At 53.5% G+C, this 18,771-nt stretch overlaps 1 protein-coding gene across 3 annotated transcripts in view; it reads left to right on the forward strand.

The window, feature by feature from the left end:
• Positions 1–16,853, forward strand: part of PLXDC2 (plexin domain containing 2) — a 247,278-nt gene extending 230,425 nt beyond the window's left edge. For all 3 annotated transcript variants that reach the window (XM_048510913.1, XM_048510914.1, XM_048510915.1), the window contains one exon: positions 15,020–16,853. In XM_048510913.1, coding sequence (XP_048366870.1) covers positions 15,020–15,136 — 117 coding nt within the window. In that variant the 3' untranslated portion in view covers positions 15,137–16,853. The remainder of the gene's footprint in view (positions 1–15,019) is intronic.
• The last annotated feature ends 1,918 nt before the right edge of the window (positions 16,854–18,771 follow it).

Consider the following 18,771-nt stretch of genomic DNA (forward strand, 5'->3'; position numbering starts at 1 on the left):
TTTATTTTCTGAGCTGTTTGCAGGAAGGGAATTTGCCATGAAAGATATGTTAGCTTATATGAGTTCTTCAGAGGTAAACCAAGAAATAAGAAAGGAGTCCCTCCTATCAACCCTCTCCTCAGTTGTTCATTGTAGGCAAAGCATGGTTTGTTATCACTTCTAAATTATGGCCATATCTAATTGAAGTTGATAATGTATACCAATGATGTATATCATTTCAATAGTAACTAGGTAAAGGTCGAAGATGTAACAGTTTCCATTATAGTTTCATTAGAGGAGTTTGAAATAACAGGACATAATAATACAATTTTTTAGTTTTAGAAAGCATAGTATAGCAGAACAATTTTGAAGTTAGTGATGCAGGAACAATATCTTGCAGAATTAATCATCATAATTCAAACACTGGTTTATTTTAGATGATTAAATATTCCCTATTGAAACAGCCAAGACTTCCATACTATCTAGCACAGGGGGTCCCCTATCATGCTCCTATGGACACCACAGTGCCATCAACACTTTTCGTGGCCCCTGCCAACATTTTTCCTAGTGCTCACCACGTGTTTTCAGAAAGTTGGCTCAGCCAGATGTGACTTTTGCCCAGCAAGTCTTCTGATTGGTTATCAGAGATTTAATTAGTTGTGCAGATTTTTAAGGAGTTGCTTCCACATCAGCTGCCACAACAACCCAAGGAATGTCAGTGTGTGAAGGTAGAAAGTATTTTTAAACAATAAATTCATTTTAAAAGGCATCCTGCTAAACATGTTCAGCAAGTTTCTGCCTGAAATATTGAAGTATTACTGAAGTAGTCATGTAGAAATTGTAACAACCACCCTGGGTCAGAAAGTTCAAAAAGTATGACTCTGGTGTTTCCTTGACAAAAGTTTTTTGGGTGGGTACGAAAATGCCAGTGAAATATGAAGGTAATATTTGAGAATGAAACCAAACTGTAGAAATGTTTTATAACTCAGCTCTAATCCTATCATTTCACATGCACAAATTAACAAATTAATAAGTTACGTGGGATAAAAATGTCAGTAAAGTAATAAATGTCTTCATATTTTACACCACTCTGCAAACAGTAAATGGCAAGGATATTTAATATAATGTAAATCTTCCATGTTTAATGTAATGGAGCTCTTCCATGATGAACTGCTGTTTTTCTAACAGTCTGCGGAATTCTTTCAGACGCCTGTGCTGTGTGCTTTGGTAGATGGAACAACATGTTTATGAAATTACCTCCTCTGTAGATGTTACAAGTTTGTGTTGTGAAATAACACATGGAAAGAAAGGCATATAAAGAGATTATTTAGAGTCTCAGCAAACTAACACTGAAGCTTGGTGCACACAGTGGTCGTAATTGCTGTAACTGAATTGTTATAATAGGTGAAATGTACTGCATTACTGGCATACATAAAAATTATATAGCTCCTTGTAAGGCATAACAATATGCTTCTCAGTTTCTTCAGGAGCCAAGGGAAAGCAGTCAATATCCCTATAAATGCCAATATCCCAATATTCTTGTGCTTGCGTTATCTGTGAAAATCATTATTCCTCACTGAGCACATCTGTTCACTCACTCTATAACCAATCTTCTCCTTCATCACTTATCCCCTAATCTTTCTCTCCCTGTGTCATGTGCATAGTAGCTGATTACTTCTGCTCCTGTTTCCTCATAGTGTCCAAAGCATTTCTTCATGTAAAAACCATGTAAAACGTCCCCACTGAATTTACTAACACTTTTGTTGTTGATTATGTAACACTGTCATTGTTTTTGAACAATTGAACTCACAGATGTCTTAGTCTTGCAGAGAACACAGCTCTGTGGCATTGCTCTTTTTTCTCTCTCTCTTTTTTTGTTATCAAGTCACAGCTTCCTTACGGTGACTCAGAAGGGTTTTCAAGGCAAGAGACATTCAAAGATGGTTTGTTCTTGCCTGCCTCCACATCACAACGTTGGACTTGCTTGGTGGTCCCCCATTCAAATACTCACCAGAGCCAACCTTGCTTAGCTTCTGGGATCTGATGAGATCAGGCTAGCCTGGAGCTAACCTAATCAGGGCTTATTTTTACTACACACTTTGGGGACTAGTGCAGCTAAAAAGCATCATATAAATACATACATAAACCCATTAAAATAAGATGTAAGAAAGAGGTTCTTTCCAGTTCCGCTTCCTGCAGGGGGGTTAACGAGAGATTCTAAAGGCTGGAGCTAGAATCTTTTGCATTCGGACCACATGATAATGTCTTTCTAAACTGTGGCTGTGAAATGTGATGCTGCCCTTTCAAACTGATATGCTCGGTCCTTTCTGAGCAGCAGTAAAATTTATTTGGCTTGGAAACAGTATTGCGGTAATTCAGTGAAAAGCGCAATAGGGTCCAATTGTTTCATTGTTGCAGATCAGTGAGGTCAGAGGCAAAAACCAACAGATTCAATTTCCTATCACAAGTATGTCTAGAGCTACATTTTAGTGTTTCCACAGGGAATCAAGTTTTTCTTCAGATGTAGGATAGATAAATGTTTGGTATTTATGGTCTGTGATGCTTTTTTGGCCTATAAAAATTAACATGTATTCATTTAATATCAGATTCAACAGCTAATACTAGTGACTTCTTGATCATTACAATAGTTTCTGCACTGCCACATCTTTGTGAATGCAACTATCAAGGGTGTTCTTTCCACACAAAGTACTGATTTTGAAGTTACCAATAATGACAGCAGAGTAGTTTGACTAAAAAGATCCATTTACAAAAGGGTTGGTCTCCTTAAACTTTTATTAATAATAATTATTATTATTGTCAATTAATTAATTAATTAAAATAAAAATAGTACAAATACATATCCTGGAAATCAACAATTTCCACAGTGGTTTGAAAAATACATGGACTGATTCTGCCTCTGTACTTACTTCCCTAGAACAGTATACAGAAAATCCGCTGTATCTATGAAAAGTTCATTATAGCATCAACTTCGTTTGTAATTCTCTTGTCCAACAAAGGACTCAACCAAATAACCTAATTTTGTTTATTTCTACAATTGGGGGATTGGTGAACTTTATGTTAATTGGAATGAAAATTGTTAACTGAATTCACTAGTTGATGCCCTTGAATTCTTCACCTGTCTGATAAAGATTATTCCAGCTTGAAACAGACATCCTGGCCTTTCAAAAGGTAGTTGCAGGAACCCCTGCTGTTAGAATCTTTGCAACTCTCTCTGATAGGTGAACATAGCAGAAACCACTTGGAATTCAATAAGCACTGTTTTATTGATGCAGGCACATTTTATTAGCACACAGGTTCCATTGCATTAACTTTCTTTATTCAGCGGAAAATCCATGTACAATTAAATTTCCTAGAGCTGTATCAATAGAACATATCTTACCACAAACCTGTATTTTCTGCTCTTGGATCACAGTCAAAGTTCCCAGGCAAAAACTCAGATCATTATTCATCAGAGATGACTTTTCATGCCCTCGGCTCCACAGTGGATTTTATCTCATAGTGTTAGTCAAAATCATGGGACCTTTATAGCCTCTGATTAGCAAGTTATGGCCTCATAGCCACACAGGTCAGAGGGCTGCACTGAAGAAAGAATAGTGGGTGACTTTCCACAAGCACCAGCTCCACTGATAACAGACAGCAAGAGAATAATTTTGTTCCCTTTCCCACATGGCTGTTAATCCCCATGGGTTCAGCAACAAAGTTAAGAGTTCAACGTCTCCAGCATATTAATGGGCTGCTGCATTTCACCTCACAGCGGGCTGCCAGTTCTTTAGCTGGTTGTTGGCCTTCATTACAATTCAAGCCTCACCCAGATGCCTAGGAAGTTGTAATGTATTGGCATAGTATTCGTGCGGATCCCAGTAGGGCTGCCTTCTGAATCTGACAGATGTTTATTTTGTCGATTTGAAGATGTTTCAAGTGCTGCCCCAGTGTTACCACTAGGACGACCTCAGCTGGTTTGTGCCGTGAACGCTGAAGCTCAATTTTCAAATCATGGTATTTTATGACATTTTCATGTTCTTTTTCAATGAACCTGCTGTCACCGGGTCCTGCTATGTCGATGATGGTCACTTTCTTGTCCTTAATCATGGTGATGTCTGTTGTATTATGTTTCAACACTTTGTCCATTTGGATTCGAAAGTCCCACAGGATCTTGACCTTCTCATTTTCCCTTACTTTCTCTGGACAATATTCTCACCAGTTTTTAGCTGTTCTTATGTTGTAATTCTTGCATAAATTCAAGTGGATCACCTTGGCCACTGAGTTGTGCCTCTATTTGTACTCAGTCTGGGCAATCTTTTTGCAACAGCTGAGGACATGATCTACAGTTTCATCAGCTTCTTCGCACAATCTGCATTTTGCATCGTCCGAGGATTTTTCGATTCTGGCCTTGATCGAATTTGTTCTAATGGCTTGTTCTTGAGCGGTTAAAATCAGGGATGCCATTTCTTTTTTCAGACTTTCAGTTGTTAATCACAGCCAGGTCTTTTTGTTGTCCACCTTGTCCTTGATCATCTCCAGAAATTGGCCGTGTAGAGCTGTGTTGTGCCGGGTTTCAGTCCTCATTTTAATCATATTTTTCATTATTATTATTATTATTATTATTATTATTATTATTATTATTATCATCATCATCATCATCATCATCATCATCATCATCATCATCATCATTATCTTTATCTTTATCTTTATCTTTTATTATTTATTATTTATTATTTATTATTTATTATTATTACCACCACCTTTTGGAAAGAATTACTCTGATCGACTAAGCCAAGACCTCACCCATTGGAAAGGAACTATCCCAAACATTTACATTTGATAAGGGTATCTTCCTTAGATAATGCCACCATAATCAATAAGCCCATATTTGGATTTGTATTGTTCATATGGTGCTCATGTCATTAGTCTGAACATCTGGCTTATTTTGCATTCCTGTAGCTGAGACCCAAAAAACCCGCTGAGAATTTTGTTTTTTCATGATCTTCCGTAGGTTGAAAATCTTCAAATCCCACAAGGCCAATTAGCTTCCTTTTTGTTTTATCAGTTAATAACTGAAATACGTTCTCAATTTTGAAGGGGTCAGCAGTCCAATCAAGTGAACTGTGAAGTGTTTGTCATTTAGGGGGGAAAAACGCCTCTGGTCCTTTGTGTTATATATAGTGGGGAGCTCAGCCAGCAAAATAAAGATATTTCTGTCACCTCAAACATGAAAAGAAATGCCACTGAAAGCTGCAGTTTTTCTGTTTTGAGTCTAATGTTTTAAGTATGCTGCATAGTTGTTGCATTATGTTCAACAGCTGCTGCATCTCCTGTTATGTAAACTGAAGATTTTCTGCTTTGTTTTGCCATACTGAAAGAAGAAGTATAAGCAGGATATATGTTCATATCCATATATCATTGCTGAAGACACTGACTCAGTTTAATTTGATGCACCCTTATAGAAGTAATAGAATCCCATCTGTAATGTACTTGGATATCATTTAATCCAGTTCCAGATTAGACTCTTCTATTGGTTTTAACTGTCTTTTATACACATATATCATCAAACATTGGCATCAAACATTAACTGTCTTTACAGTCTAGTTATGCAGCAGAATGTTTTAGGAGGAAAAGAAGGAGCTAACTTGTTTTGACATGAACTTCCAGTCTTTTCAGAATCTGGTTGATCAGATGTAGGAAGCAGATGAAGCAGATTGGTTCAGTTGTAATGCCAAATCATGATTTAGTACAGGGGTAGGGAACCTGCGGCTCTCCAGATGTTCAGGAACTACAATTCCCATCAGCCCCTACCAGCATGGCCAATTGGCCATGCTGACAGAGGCTGATGGGAATTGTAGTTCCTGAACATCTGGAGAGCCGCAGGTTCCCTACCCCTGGTTTAGGCTCTTGACAGAGTCTAGACCTCTTGTGGTATTGCTCCAAGCTTTGCTGATACACACAACCCTGCCCCCACCTCCATGTTAAGGTGTGCATCTCATTACTATTACTGATTTCTCCCCATCAACTACCCTTTTGTGTAGCACATCTAATCCAAGCATGTCTGCCATTATCTGAATTCATTCTTCTTTAATTAAGGACAGATGAACTCACATTCTAGCTGTATCTAAAGAAGTGAGCCATGACTGATGAAAGCTCACACCCTCCCAGAAATTCTGTTAATCTTTAAGGGGCTACCGAACTTTTGCTATTTTCCACAGCATATAAAATGACCTTGTCAATTTGTCAATGCAGGCTATACATGCATATGAATAGTAACATTTCCCTTTAAAATATAAGGATGTAGGTGTCTTTCTAAGATATCTTTTGGCCAAATTTGTTCCTTTCCCCTTTAATACACATATGAATATATCTTTCACAACTGGTGTGGAATATTTGTATTGTGCTTTAAGCAATGCTATACAGGTACAGTGCATTTAGAATGTAGGGGTAGTCTCTGGGAAATCTGGGCGCTGTGTGTTTAATTTAACTTCGCATTCATCAGATCTTCACTTTGCAGGAAACTCGATGAGTGACTTGGGTCAGCACCCTTTCTTAGTCTAACTGAGTTCCCTCTGGTAGTTGTAAGGATAAAAGGAGAACAGGAGAATGGTATATGTCACACTGAGTTCCTTCATGGGAGAACGGGAAGAAAATCTCTATGGACAGGTACAATGTCTAGTGAAAATGGAAGATTTTTAAGACAGCATTGCAAGTTTTTTTGGAAGAACAATGATCTGTCCCTTTAATACTGCTTAAATGCAGTATGCAGTATTTAATGCAGTATTATTTACTATGCAGATATTATTTACTATGATATGAAAAGCTTCAGCAGCCTCTCGTAAAGGTACAGGTAATTTTTCCTCAGATCTGTGGGCAAGCCTATTAAGGTGGAATACCCCTGGGAAACCACTGCAGACTATGATTACCAGGAGTTAACCTTTCCCATGTATTCATGATTCCTTGGGAATGTGACATCTGAACTTCTCCCTATCTGCCAAGGCTGATTGCAGGATTGAGGCGCCATCAGCAAGATTTTTTTCATCTATATCCTTCTCCTCCACCATGAAATTTAGAGTACTAAACATGGTATTTCTGTCCTCATTTGTCCTTACAATAATCCTCTGGATAAGGAAGCAGATGTGAAGTCAGTGCATAAGCTGACATCCTGGAAACTATATGGAAACTATAATATGAGAATGTCAATTGATGTGTTGGGATCCATGGCCTGGAAACCAGCAAGAGGATATGGAAGCTGCCATCTATGATGGCGTGATGTCACTTCTGGGGAAAATATGGAAGTGTTGTTATGCCTCTCTAAAATCACAGAGTTTCTGGCAATTCCCAGAGTCAACTGACATCACTTTTGGGTTTTCCCTGGAAGTAATGTCATACCATCACTGACTGTGTTTCTTTAATAGTATTTTTCTCCCAACCAGCCATAGGAACACAGGCAGGGAACAGCAGTCAGGGATGGGAGGATTTCCCTGATAAGAAAATGGCAGTCTTACTAATACTAAGGTTGATGTTCCACATTATGTCATTTCCACCATGTTCTGCACACTTTTTTTCTTACTGGTCTGGTGGGCCAAAAAGGAATAACTATGTGTATGACTTATATATTCTCTTTCTGCCCTCATGAAGGCCACAATGGGAGCTAACATGTTAAACATTTACATAATAAAAAGACAATAACCATTAGAACTGAACAAAAGTACATCAAAAACACGTGATTTCAAGGTGCGTAGGGGCCAAGTTTGAACTGGTGAGAAGCAGCCATTAGAAACTACTTGTTTTCCTGTTTGTGGACAGAAGCTGCTGCAGAACATGTATTTGCCAACCACAAATTAACAGCTACAGGGAGCTGTGGTCACCACCACCTGTGACACAGAAGAGGTAGGTATGTTGCCACCAGCTTTCCCATTAAATCATGGGTCAGTCAATTGGTAGGTATTGTTTATAACCATAGGTCATATACATAACATAAAGAGATCATAGTACGAATTACAAAATACAAATAACAAAAATAAAAGTGCAGAGTCAAATTTACATAAAAATGAGAGAGCAAAGAAACCTTTATCTAATTTAGTCAACGTAGAGCCAAATCAGATGACCTACAGTCTTGGCTAGAAATGTCAGTGAACCAGAGAAATTGGTGTCAAAACTTATTAGCAAATAAAGATGACATTTATCCTGGTTAAATGATCCTGGCAAGAAATGAATCTTCACAAAATCTGAAAATGCAACCAGAAAATGCAACAATTCAACCAGAACTAGATACTTAGACCTCACATAATGAGAAAAATGAGAAGTATGACAAATAGTGTTCCAGATTTTCTATCTTCCCTTGGCCACAAAGACACAACTGGGGTTTTAGAAATTTTCCATCCAAAGAAGCAGATTACATAATTTGGAAGCACACCACAAGTATTCATCCCAAAACAATCGTACTAATTCTGGCCATTATAACAAAAACCTTCAAATGCCCGCAGGTTTGTGTGGAGCTGATGACTATAGACAGTAAACAATCAAAGGGAACAAAGGCCAGGCTACTTCTATTCAGATGACCTCACCTATTGACCTTGCTATCTTCATTGTTACTCACATGCTAATGGGTGGATCCCACTCAACACATGTAAATCTAGCTTGCTAATTGCACCCTTTACTTGTTAACAGACAATGGTTCTTTCCCCCACCCTGGATACTCCAACAAGTATATATTCTCCGGGTGCTGTGTGGTTTCCGGGCTGTATGGCCGTGTTCTAGCAGCATTCTCTCCTGACGTTTCGCCTGCATCTGTGGCTGGCATCTTCAGAGAATCTCAAAAAGAGATGCCAGCCACAGATGCAGGCGAAACGTCAGGAGAGAATGCTGCTTGGGGGGGGGTGGGGGGGGGGGGGGGTGGGGGGGGGGGGGGGTGGGGGGGGGGGGGGGTGGGGGGGGGGGGGGGTGGGGGGGGGGGGGGGTGGGGGGGGGGGGGGGTGGGGGGGGGGGGGGGTGGGGGGGGGGGGGGGTGGGGGGGGGGGGGGGTGGGGGGGGGGGGGGGTGGGGGGGGGGGGGGGTGGGGGGGGGGGGGGGTGGGGGGGGGGGGGGGTGGGGGGGGGGGGGGGTGGGGGGGGGGGGGGGTGGGGGGGGGGGGGGGTGGGGGGGGGGGGGGGTGGGGGGGGGGGGGGGTGGGGGGGGGGGGGGGTGGGGGGGGGGGGGGGTGGGGGGGGGGGGGGGTGGGGGGGGGGGGGGGTGGGGGGGGGGGGGGGTGGGGGGGGGGGGGGGTGGGGGGGGGGGGGGGTGGGGGGGGGGGGGGGTGGGGGGGGGGGGGGGTGGGGGGGGGGGGGGGTGGGGGGGGGGGGGGGTGGGGGGGGGGGGGGGTGGGGGGGGGGGGGGGTGGGGGGGGGGGGGGGTGGGGGGGGGGGGGGGTGGGGGGGGGGGGGGGTGGGGGGGGGGGGGGGTGGGGGGGGGGGGGGGTGGGGGGGGGGGGGGGTGGGGGGGGGGGGGGGTGGGGGGGGGGGGGGGTGGGGGGGGGGGGGGGTGGGGGGGGGGGGGGGTGGGGGGGGGGGGGGGTGGGGGGGGGGGGGGGTGGGGGGGGGGGGGGGTGGGGGGGGGGGGGGGTGGGGGGGGGGGGGGGTGGGGGGGGGGGGGGGTGGGGGGGGGGGGGGGTGGGGGGGGGGGGGGGTGGGGGGGGGGGGGGGTGGGGGGGGGGGGGGGTGGGGGGGGGGGGGGGTGGGGGGGGGGGGGGGTGGGGGGGGGGGGGGGTGGGGGGGGGGGGGGGTGGGGGGGGGGGGGGGTGGGGGGGGGGGGGGGTGGGGGGGGGGGGGGGTGGGGGGGGGGGGGGGTGGGGGGGGGGGGGGGTGGGGGGGGGGGGGGGTGGGGGGGGGGGGGGGTGGGGGGGGGGGGGGGTGGGGGGGGGGGGGGGTGGGGGGGGGGGGGGGTGGGGGGGGGGGGGGGTGGGGGGGGGGGGGGGTGGGGGGGGGGGGGGGTGGGGGGGGGGGGGGGTGGGGGGGGGGGGGGGTGGGGGGGGGGGGGGGTGGGGGGGGGGGGGGGTGGGGGGGGGGGGGGGTGGGGGGGGGGGGGGGTGGGGGGGGGGGGGGGTGGGGGGGGGGGGGGGTGGGGGGGGGGGGGGGTGGGGGGGGGGGGGGGTGGGGGGGGGGGGGGGTGGGGGGGGGGGGGGGTGGGGGGGGGGGGGGGTGGGGGGGGGGGGGGGTGGGGGGGGGGGGGGGTGGGGGGGGGGGGGGGTGGGGGGGGGGGGGGGTGGGGGGGGGGGGGGGTGGGGGGGGGGGGGGGTGGGGGGGGGGGGGGGTGGGGGGGGGGGGGGGTGGGGGGGGGGGGGGGTGGGGGGGGGGGGGGGTGGGGGGGGGGGGGGGTGGGGGGGGGGGGGGGTGGGGGGGGGGGGGGGTGGGGGGGGGGGGGGGTGGGGGGGGGGGGGGGTGGGGGGGGGGGGGGGTGGGGGGGGGGGGGGGTGGGGGGGGGGGGGGGTGGGGGGGGGGGGGGGTGGGGGGGGGGGGGGGTGGGGGGGGGGGGGGGTGGGGGGGGGGGGGGGTGGGGGGGGGGGGGGGTGGGGGGGGGGGGGGGTGGGGGGGGGGGGGGGTGGGGGGGGGGGGGGGTGGGGGGGGGGGGGGGTGGGGGGGGGGGGGGGTGGGGGGGGGGGGGGGTGGGGGGGGGGGGGGGTGGGGGGGGGGGGGGGTGGGGGGGGGGGGGGGTGGGGGGGGGGGGGGGTGGGGGGGGGGGGGGGTGGGGGGGGGGGGGGGTGGGGGGGGGGGGGGGTGGGGGGGGGGGGGGGTGGGGGGGGGGGGGGGTGGGGGGGGGGGGGGGTGGGGGGGGGGGGGGGTGGGGGGGGGGGGGGGTGGGGGGGGGGGGGGGTGGGGGGGGGGGGGGGTGGGGGGGGGGGGGGGTGGGGGGGGGGGGGGGTGGGGGGGGGGGGGGGTGGGGGGGGGGGGGGGTGGGGGGGGGGGGGGGTGGGGGGGGGGGGGGGTGGGGGGGGGGGGGGGTGGGGGGGGGGGGGGGTGGGGGGGGGGGGGGGTGGGGGGGGGGGGGGGTGGGGGGGGGGGGGGGTGGGGGGGGGGGGGGGTGGGGGGGGGGGGGGGTGGGGGGGGGGGGGGGTGGGGGGGGGGGGGGGTGGGGGGGGGGGGGGGTGGGGGGGGGGGGGGGTGGGGGGGGGGGGGGGTGGGGGGGGGGGGGGGTGGGGGGGGGGGGGGGTGGGGGGGGGGGGGGGTGGGGGGGGGGGGGGGTGGGGGGGGGGGGGGGTGGGGGGGGGGGGGGGTGGGGGGGGGGGGGGGTGGGGGGGGGGGGGGGTGGGGGGGGGGGGGGGTGGGGGGGGGGGGGGGTGGGGGGGGGGGGGGGTGGGGGGGGGGGGGGGTGGGGGGGGGGGGGGGTGGGGGGGGGGGGGGGTGGGGGGGGGGGGGGGTGGGGGGGGGGGGGGGTGGGGGGGGGGGGGGGTGGGGGGGGGGGGGGGTGGGGGGGGGGGGGGGTGGGGGGGGGGGGGGGTGGGGGGGGGGGGGGGTGGGGGGGGGGGGGGGTGGGGGGGGGGGGGGGTGGGGGGGGGGGGGGGTGGGGGGGGGGGGGGGTGGGGGGGGGGGGGGGTGGGGGGGGGGGGGGGTGGGGGGGGGGGGGGGTGGGGGGGGGGGGGGGTGGGGGGGGGGGGGGGTGGGGGGGGGGGGGGGTGGGGGGGGGGGGGGGTGGGGGGGGGGGGGGGTGGGGGGGGGGGGGGGTGGGGGGGGGGGGGGGTGGGGGGGGGGGGGGGTGGGGGGGGGGGGGGGTGGGGGGGGGGGGGGGTGGGGGGGGGGGGGGGTGGGGGGGGGGGGGGGTGGGGGGGGGGGGGGGTGGGGGGGGGGGGGGGTGGGGGGGGGGGGGGGTGGGGGGGGGGGGGGGTGGGGGGGGGGGGGGGTGGGGGGGGGGGGGGGTGGGGGGGGGGGGGGGTGGGGGGGGGGGGGGGTGGGGGGGGGGGGGGGTGGGGGGGGGGGGGGGTGGGGGGGGGGGGGGGTGGGGGGGGGGGGGGGTGGGGGGGGGGGGGGGTGGGGGGGGGGGGGGGTGGGGGGGGGGGGGGGTGGGGGGGGGGGGGGGTGGGGGGGGGGGGGGGTGGGGGGGGGGGGGGGTGGGGGGGGGGGGGGGTGGGGGGGGGGGGGGGTGGGGGGGGGGGGGGGTGGGGGGGGGGGGGGGTGGGGGGGGGGGGGGGTGGGGGGGGGGGGGGGTGGGGGGGGGGGGGGGTGGGGGGGGGGGGGGGTGGGGGGGGGGGGGGGTGGGGGGGGGGGGGGGTGGGGGGGGGGGGGGGTGGGGGGGGGGGGGGGTGGGGGGGGGGGGGGGTGGGGGGGGGGGGGGGTGGGGGGGGGGGGGGGTGGGGGGGGGGGGGGGTGGGGGGGGGGGGGGGTGGGGGGGGGGGGGGGTGGGGGGGGGGGGGGGTGGGGGGGGGGGGGGGTGGGGGGGGGGGGGGGTGGGGGGGGGGGGGGGTGGGGGGGGGGGGGGGTGGGGGGGGGGGGGGGTGGGGGGGGGGGGGGGTGGGGGGGGGGGGGGGTGGGGGGGGGGGGGGGTGGGGGGGGGGGGGGGTGGGGGGGGGGGGGGGTGGGGGGGGGGGGGGGTGGGGGGGGGGGGGGGTGGGGGGGGGGGGGGGTGGGGGGGGGGGGGGGTGGGGGGGGGGGGGGGTGGGGGGGGGGGGGGGTGGGGGGGGGGGGGGGTGGGGGGGGGGGGGGGTGGGGGGGGGGGGGGGTGGGGGGGGGGGGGGGTGGGGGGGGGGGGGGGTGGGGGGGGGGGGGGGTGGGGGGGGGGGGGGGTGGGGGGGGGGGGGGGTGGGGGGGGGGGGGGGTGGGGGGGGGGGGGGGTGGGGGGGGGGGGGGGTGGGGGGGGGGGGGGGTGGGGGGGGGGGGGGGTGGGGGGGGGGGGGGGTGGGGGGGGGGGGGGGTGGGGGGGGGGGGGGGTGGGGGGGGGGGGGGGTGGGGGGGGGGGGGGGTGGGGGGGGGGGGGGGTGGGGGGGGGGGGGGGTGGGGGGGGGGGGGGGTGGGGGGGGGGGGGGGTGGGGGGGGGGGGGGGTGGGGGGGGGGGGGGGTGGGGGGGGGGGGGGGTGGGGGGGGGGGGGGGTGGGGGGGGGGGGGGGTGGGGGGGGGGGGGGGTGGGGGGGGGGGGGGGTGGGGGGGGGGGGGGGTGGGGGGGGGGGGGGGTGGGGGGGGGGGGGGGTGGGGGGGGGGGGGGGTGGGGGGGGGGGGGGGTGGGGGGGGGGGGGGGTGGGGGGGGGGGGGGGTGGGGGGGGGGGGGGGTGGGGGGGGGGGGGGGTGGGGGGGGGGGGGGGTGGGGGGGGGGGGGGGTGGGGGGGGGGGGGGGTGGGGGGGGGGGGGGGTGGGGGGGGGGGGGGGTGGGGGGGGGGGGGGGTGGGGGGGGGGGGGGGTGGGGGGGGGGGGGGGTGGGGGGGGGGGGGGGTGGGGGGGGGGGGGGGTGGGGGGGGGGGGGGGTGGGGGGGGGGGGGGGTGGGGGGGGGGGGGGGTGGGGGGGGGGGGGGGTGGGGGGGGGGGGGGGTGGGGGGGGGGGGGGGTGGGGGGGGGGGGGGGTGGGGGGGGGGGGGGGTGGGGGGGGGGGGGGGTGGGGGGGGGGGGGGGTGGGGGGGGGGGGGGGTGGGGGGGGGGGGGGGTGGGGGGGGGGGGGGGTGGGGGGGGGGGGGGGTGGGGGGGGGGGGGGGTGGGGGGGGGGGGGGGTGGGGGGGGGGGGGGGTGGGGGGGGGGGGGGGGGGGGGGGGGGGGGGGTGGGGGGGGGTGGGGGGGGGGGGGGGGGGGGGGGGGGGGGGGTTGGGGTGGGGTGGGGGTGTTGGGGGGTGGGTGTGGCGGGGGGGGGGGGGGTGGGGGGGGGGGGGGTGGGGGGGGGGGGGGGGTGGGGGGGGTGGGGGGGGTGGTGGGGGGAGGGGTTGGGGGGGGGGGGGGTCCCTACCCCTGGTTTAGTACTATGTGGGCAAATGAGGGGGGCATATGCTGGGCTTCCTCTTCCTCTTACAAGAAACAATCTAATTATCACACTTCTCATGGCAAAGCAGTTTACTATTATATCTATACCAGCAAATCATGGTTTGTACCCATTTTTCAAACCGTGGTTTTTCAGTTTCCTAACCTAGTTTTCAGGGCAATTACATACCATTATTGCTGGTTCAGAAAACCAAAAGTAACTAATTAGATTGCACCATTGGAGGTATTTTACATTTTAACTTTCAAGGTAACCCGTAAGTACCATGGGCATGTGCAGGCATGCACACACTTACATTTTTGTAGTCTTCCCATTTCACAAGTACCAATTGCCACCCAGAAACACAGTTGGTATTGCTACACAAATGAAGCTATTGTCTTACTGGTCCCAGGTAGTTAGGAGCAATTTCCAGTGTGCTATTCCATCTGTCTCAGAAGGAAAAATGTTCTTTTTAGGAAAAAAAGATAATGTTTTATGAAGGCCTTTGCAGGTAAATGGAAATGGCATACTCTCCTGTGAGTTGAAGCATTTCCTGTTCATATAGGACTGTTTAGACTTTTTCCATTCTCCCCTTCCCCGGTTTAAATATAATTTAAAATTTCATTCAATATCTCATTCAATATCCAGAAGTGTGCAGTAAGCACATAAGTCTATCCTTCCAGTCAGGAAGAATTTGGCAGGAGGGTCCTTTGGAAGAGGAATACATCCTAGAAAATTTTCATCTTGATTGGATGGCAGTAGGAGAGTTAGAATTGGAAATATGTTGTGCCATTTAGTACACATCTTCTAAAATAAATACACTTTATTCTGTTGACCCTAAAGACCATGAGCTTCTCCCATGGGTATGGAGAATGATCTATGCAAATTTCAATTTATGAATTGGAAAGAAGTTACAGGTGGAAATGTTTCCCATTGAAGCCAAAGGAAATAAGTATTAATAATCCCAAACACATAATTATAATCAGACAATGTTTTATTGGACAAAAACCTGAGTAGCTTGTACATATCCCAAATATAATTGCTATATTTTTATACAGCATTACATAAAAATATCCTGATCTAGAGCAACTCCAAGAATCTGACTTCGTGCTATTTTTGTTTGCTGTTTTAGCGTCGCCCAAGCAGATGGCCTGCAATGAAATTTCGAAGAGGTTCTGGTCATCCAGCATATGCCGAAGTAGAACCAGTTGGCGAAAAAGAAGGCTTTATTGTATCAGAGCAATGCTAGGATTTCTGTGGCAGATCACCATATTGGCTTACAGGCGAAAGGCGTTTTATCTGCCTCTCAACTTAAAAGAAAGGACACCTAAACTGCTGTAACCTAAGAGAGACAGAATAGATTTCTGAGTAAACTTTCTCCAAGGAAAAAAAAGAAGTCCATGGGATACTTGATCATCCTTGCCCAAAGCAAGATGGTGTAAAATATTTCATTCACACATCTCAGAAACACCTACAGTCTAAAAATATGGACACAATTACCATGCTCTTGGTTTCAGTGTAAGACTGAGCAATGGAATGTATACAAAGCTGTAGATCAGAGAAGTGCTTCCCTGTTTGATCTAGCCTTCTGGTGTTTTTTAACAGTCACAAATGGTTACCCTTTTCATGCCCAGAGGCACTGATCCTCATTGACAAGGCTACTGAGAAGAACTATCTGATAACAGATAACATAGCTAAGCCATTTTCTATAATTCCATGAATAATACAGATCTGGATTTTTCTTTTCTTTCCATTCCATAAACATTATATATATCTGGAAATAGCAGAGTGTTTCTTGTATTCTGTAGGGGTATATACTGTGATTTTTTCACAACTATATTTGACAAAGCACTAGAGAGTTTTCTTTTTTTAAAAAAAGCAAGAAGGTTTTCACTATGGTGAAATTGGGCTGTCCAACTGGAATATATAGTGAAATTGGGCTAATATTCAGTTTCAATGTTCACAAAAATGAGATTTCAGCAACAATCCTATATATAGTCATTTAGGAGTAAGTCCTCTTGAATTCAGTGACACCTGCTCCTTAATAACCATGTGTAGGGTTTGGCTGTGAGTTTCAGTGATATTGTTTACACTTCTAAATGATGAATTGAACCAGAAGTGGAGGATGGTTTCTAGCTGGTGATGGAAAAAACAGCTACCGGACATGTGGTTGTGTGAGGGAGTGTTACCATGTATATCTCTCACTGTTGTTTTATCACAGGTGGCTAAAGAGCAACATTTTGGTTCCAGACTACCCTTCTCATATTAAACGTGTTGCAAATCCATGCAGATTCATATAGTAATATTGTTTAATGCACATAGTATCAGCATAAATATATATATAAATATATATAAATATAAATATATTTTTTTTATAGCTAACACAAGGCAGGCTCTTGTGACTGTTAAAAAGTGCATTTTTGCCATCCAGACGATGGAAATAGATTGCATTGTTGCATATTTCCACTGAGCTGTAAAATAATCCTTAATATTAAAATAAATTTTTATGTTATGTAGGGAAAGTTGTTCATTTAACTGCAGAGTTATAACTTTGCCTGTCTCTTGGAGCCACAGATTCTTTAACAGCAAGACCCTTTCCTGCCTTGACAAGGAAAAGATAATATTTTTAAAGAAGACTCCCAGTGAAATGTTTCCTTTGGTACAAAGGGATCGATATACATTGAACTTCTCAAATCTTGATTCAGATTATGTATGTGACCTTTCTTATTTCTTTCTTCTTTTCCTTTCTTTTAACATATCATGTGAGCAGAGACATTTGAATTGTGGTAAGGTACAGTTTCCAGCATTTTCAGCTTCAGTTTTCAATGTGTTTAGTTACATTTTCAGGTGCCACCTTTATAGCACAGCTATTTGCATTTCCATGTCAATACTTGTATGATTCCTTTTTTAAAACAAAAACATGATTTTTACCTGTTATTTCCTTCAGTAAATAATACAATGTGGTATTTTCTGTATTTATTATTTGTTCTGTCTAATATATTTTGCAATATTTTTCTAGGTCATGAAGAAAGAGTTTAAACATATCCAAGATGGGTATTACTGCTATGAAATTGTTAAAAATTACCATATTTTAGAAATGTGTAGATAAGATCTTGCAACACTTTAAATGCATAAACATTCATGAACCACTTCAGCAGATGAATGAAGCATTACACTTAGCTGACATAGGCATATAGATATAAGACCAGAAACCAAAGGGATGATAAACAAAAAGGGAGAACCAGGAACCCAATGCTGCATTATACTGCAAAGCACAGGTGATCCAGTTAAAATACTAAATAGTCCTGTCAAGAGTGGGTATGGGCCATTCCCAGCCACTAATGAATTAGCACAGTAAGATGAATAGTGAACACAAATCTATAAAGAGGCATGATTCTTTTCTGTAGCGAGCTACTTTTTTTCTGTCATTAAGACTAAGCTTGAGATGGTAAAATCCACCTATGAATAGGTTTAGCAGCTTCATACCAACATCCCCTTTTCATTTCGTTTTACTGGAGACTGGCAAAATTTAAGCTTGTTTATGTGTGTCTGCTTCATTTATGTCTGCTTTGGCAGAAGGGCATTGCATGTAGCAAATAATCTAATCGGAAAGAGGGGAAGAATGAGCCTGTAGTGGTTTGGGTGACATAGCTGAGTTCTATGACGCTGTTTTTGATTGGGAGGTTGTTTGAGGCCTAATCTTCAGCAGGGCTGGCAAGGGCTGATGGGATTTGTAGTCCATGAACATCTGGAGAGCTGCAGGTTGCAGACCCCTGGTTTATATATACTTCAAGTCGGGTAGTATCCAGTGATGGGATTCAGATAATTTAACAACCAGCTCCAGTGGTGGGATTCAAGTAATTTAACAACTGTTTGTTTACAAGCACCATTTTAACAACTGGTTCTGCCGAAGTGGTGTGAACCTGCTGAATCCCACCACTGGTAGCATCATCAAGAAAGGCAGCCGCGCCACCCTCGCGCCGCCCGCCCAGCCCGAAGCCGGTGTTTCCACAGTGCACTTGGAAGCGCACTTGTTGTGGAAACGCTGGCTGGAAGCCGCTGCTGTGCGAACGGCAGCAGCTTCCAGGCGCTTCCCCCCCCCCCCACTCCCTCCCTGCACTTACCTTGTCCCCGGCCCTCCGGCGCGTCGCTGAGGCCTGGGGACACGCCTCCCTGCCCGGCAACGCTGGAGCAGTCGCGCAGGGCTGGGGGGGCATGTCTCCAGGCCTTGGCAACGCGTTGGAGGGCCGGGGACGTGCCGGGTCGGCTGGGCGACGGCGCTCCGTGGCGCCGTCGTCCCGGCTCTTTCTGGGACCGTGCGGAAACGGCCATAGATTTTTTTTTACAAACACCAGCATTGCGTTGAGTGACATAATATAAACAACTCTTTCATTAAGACTTATGAGATCATGACTTCTGACTTCTCACAGGAAAAAGTTCCAAGAGAATAAAGAACATGTGAATCAAGGTCAATATTGTCTGCTCAGATTGGCAGCAGCTCTCTTGGGTTTCAGGTAGTGATAATTCATGTCACTTATCATGAGATCCTTTTATCTGGAGATTCCAGGCCTTAAACCTGGGACTTGCTGTGTATCAAGAAGATGTTGTACCCCTTAACCCAGTGGGTCTCAACCTTCCTAATGCCACGACCCTTTAATATAGTTCCTCATGCTGTGGTGGCCCCCAACCCTAACATTTATCCATTTTACAGATCGAGAACTCTGATGCAGAGTCTTAGGCAACCCCGTGAAAAGGTTGTTCGACCCCCAAAGGGGGCGCGGCCCCCAGGTTGAGAACCATTGCCTTAACCCAAAGAAGTTCATCTAATTGTAATGTGCTTTTACTTAATTTTTACTACATGTACCTGGTAGTGATTATTTCACA

The sequence above is a fragment of the Sphaerodactylus townsendi genome, linkage group LG11, assembly GCF_021028975.2.
Source record: "Sphaerodactylus townsendi isolate TG3544 linkage group LG11, MPM_Stown_v2.3, whole genome shotgun sequence".
NCBI lineage: Eukaryota > Metazoa > Chordata > Lepidosauria > Squamata > Sphaerodactylidae > Sphaerodactylus > Sphaerodactylus townsendi.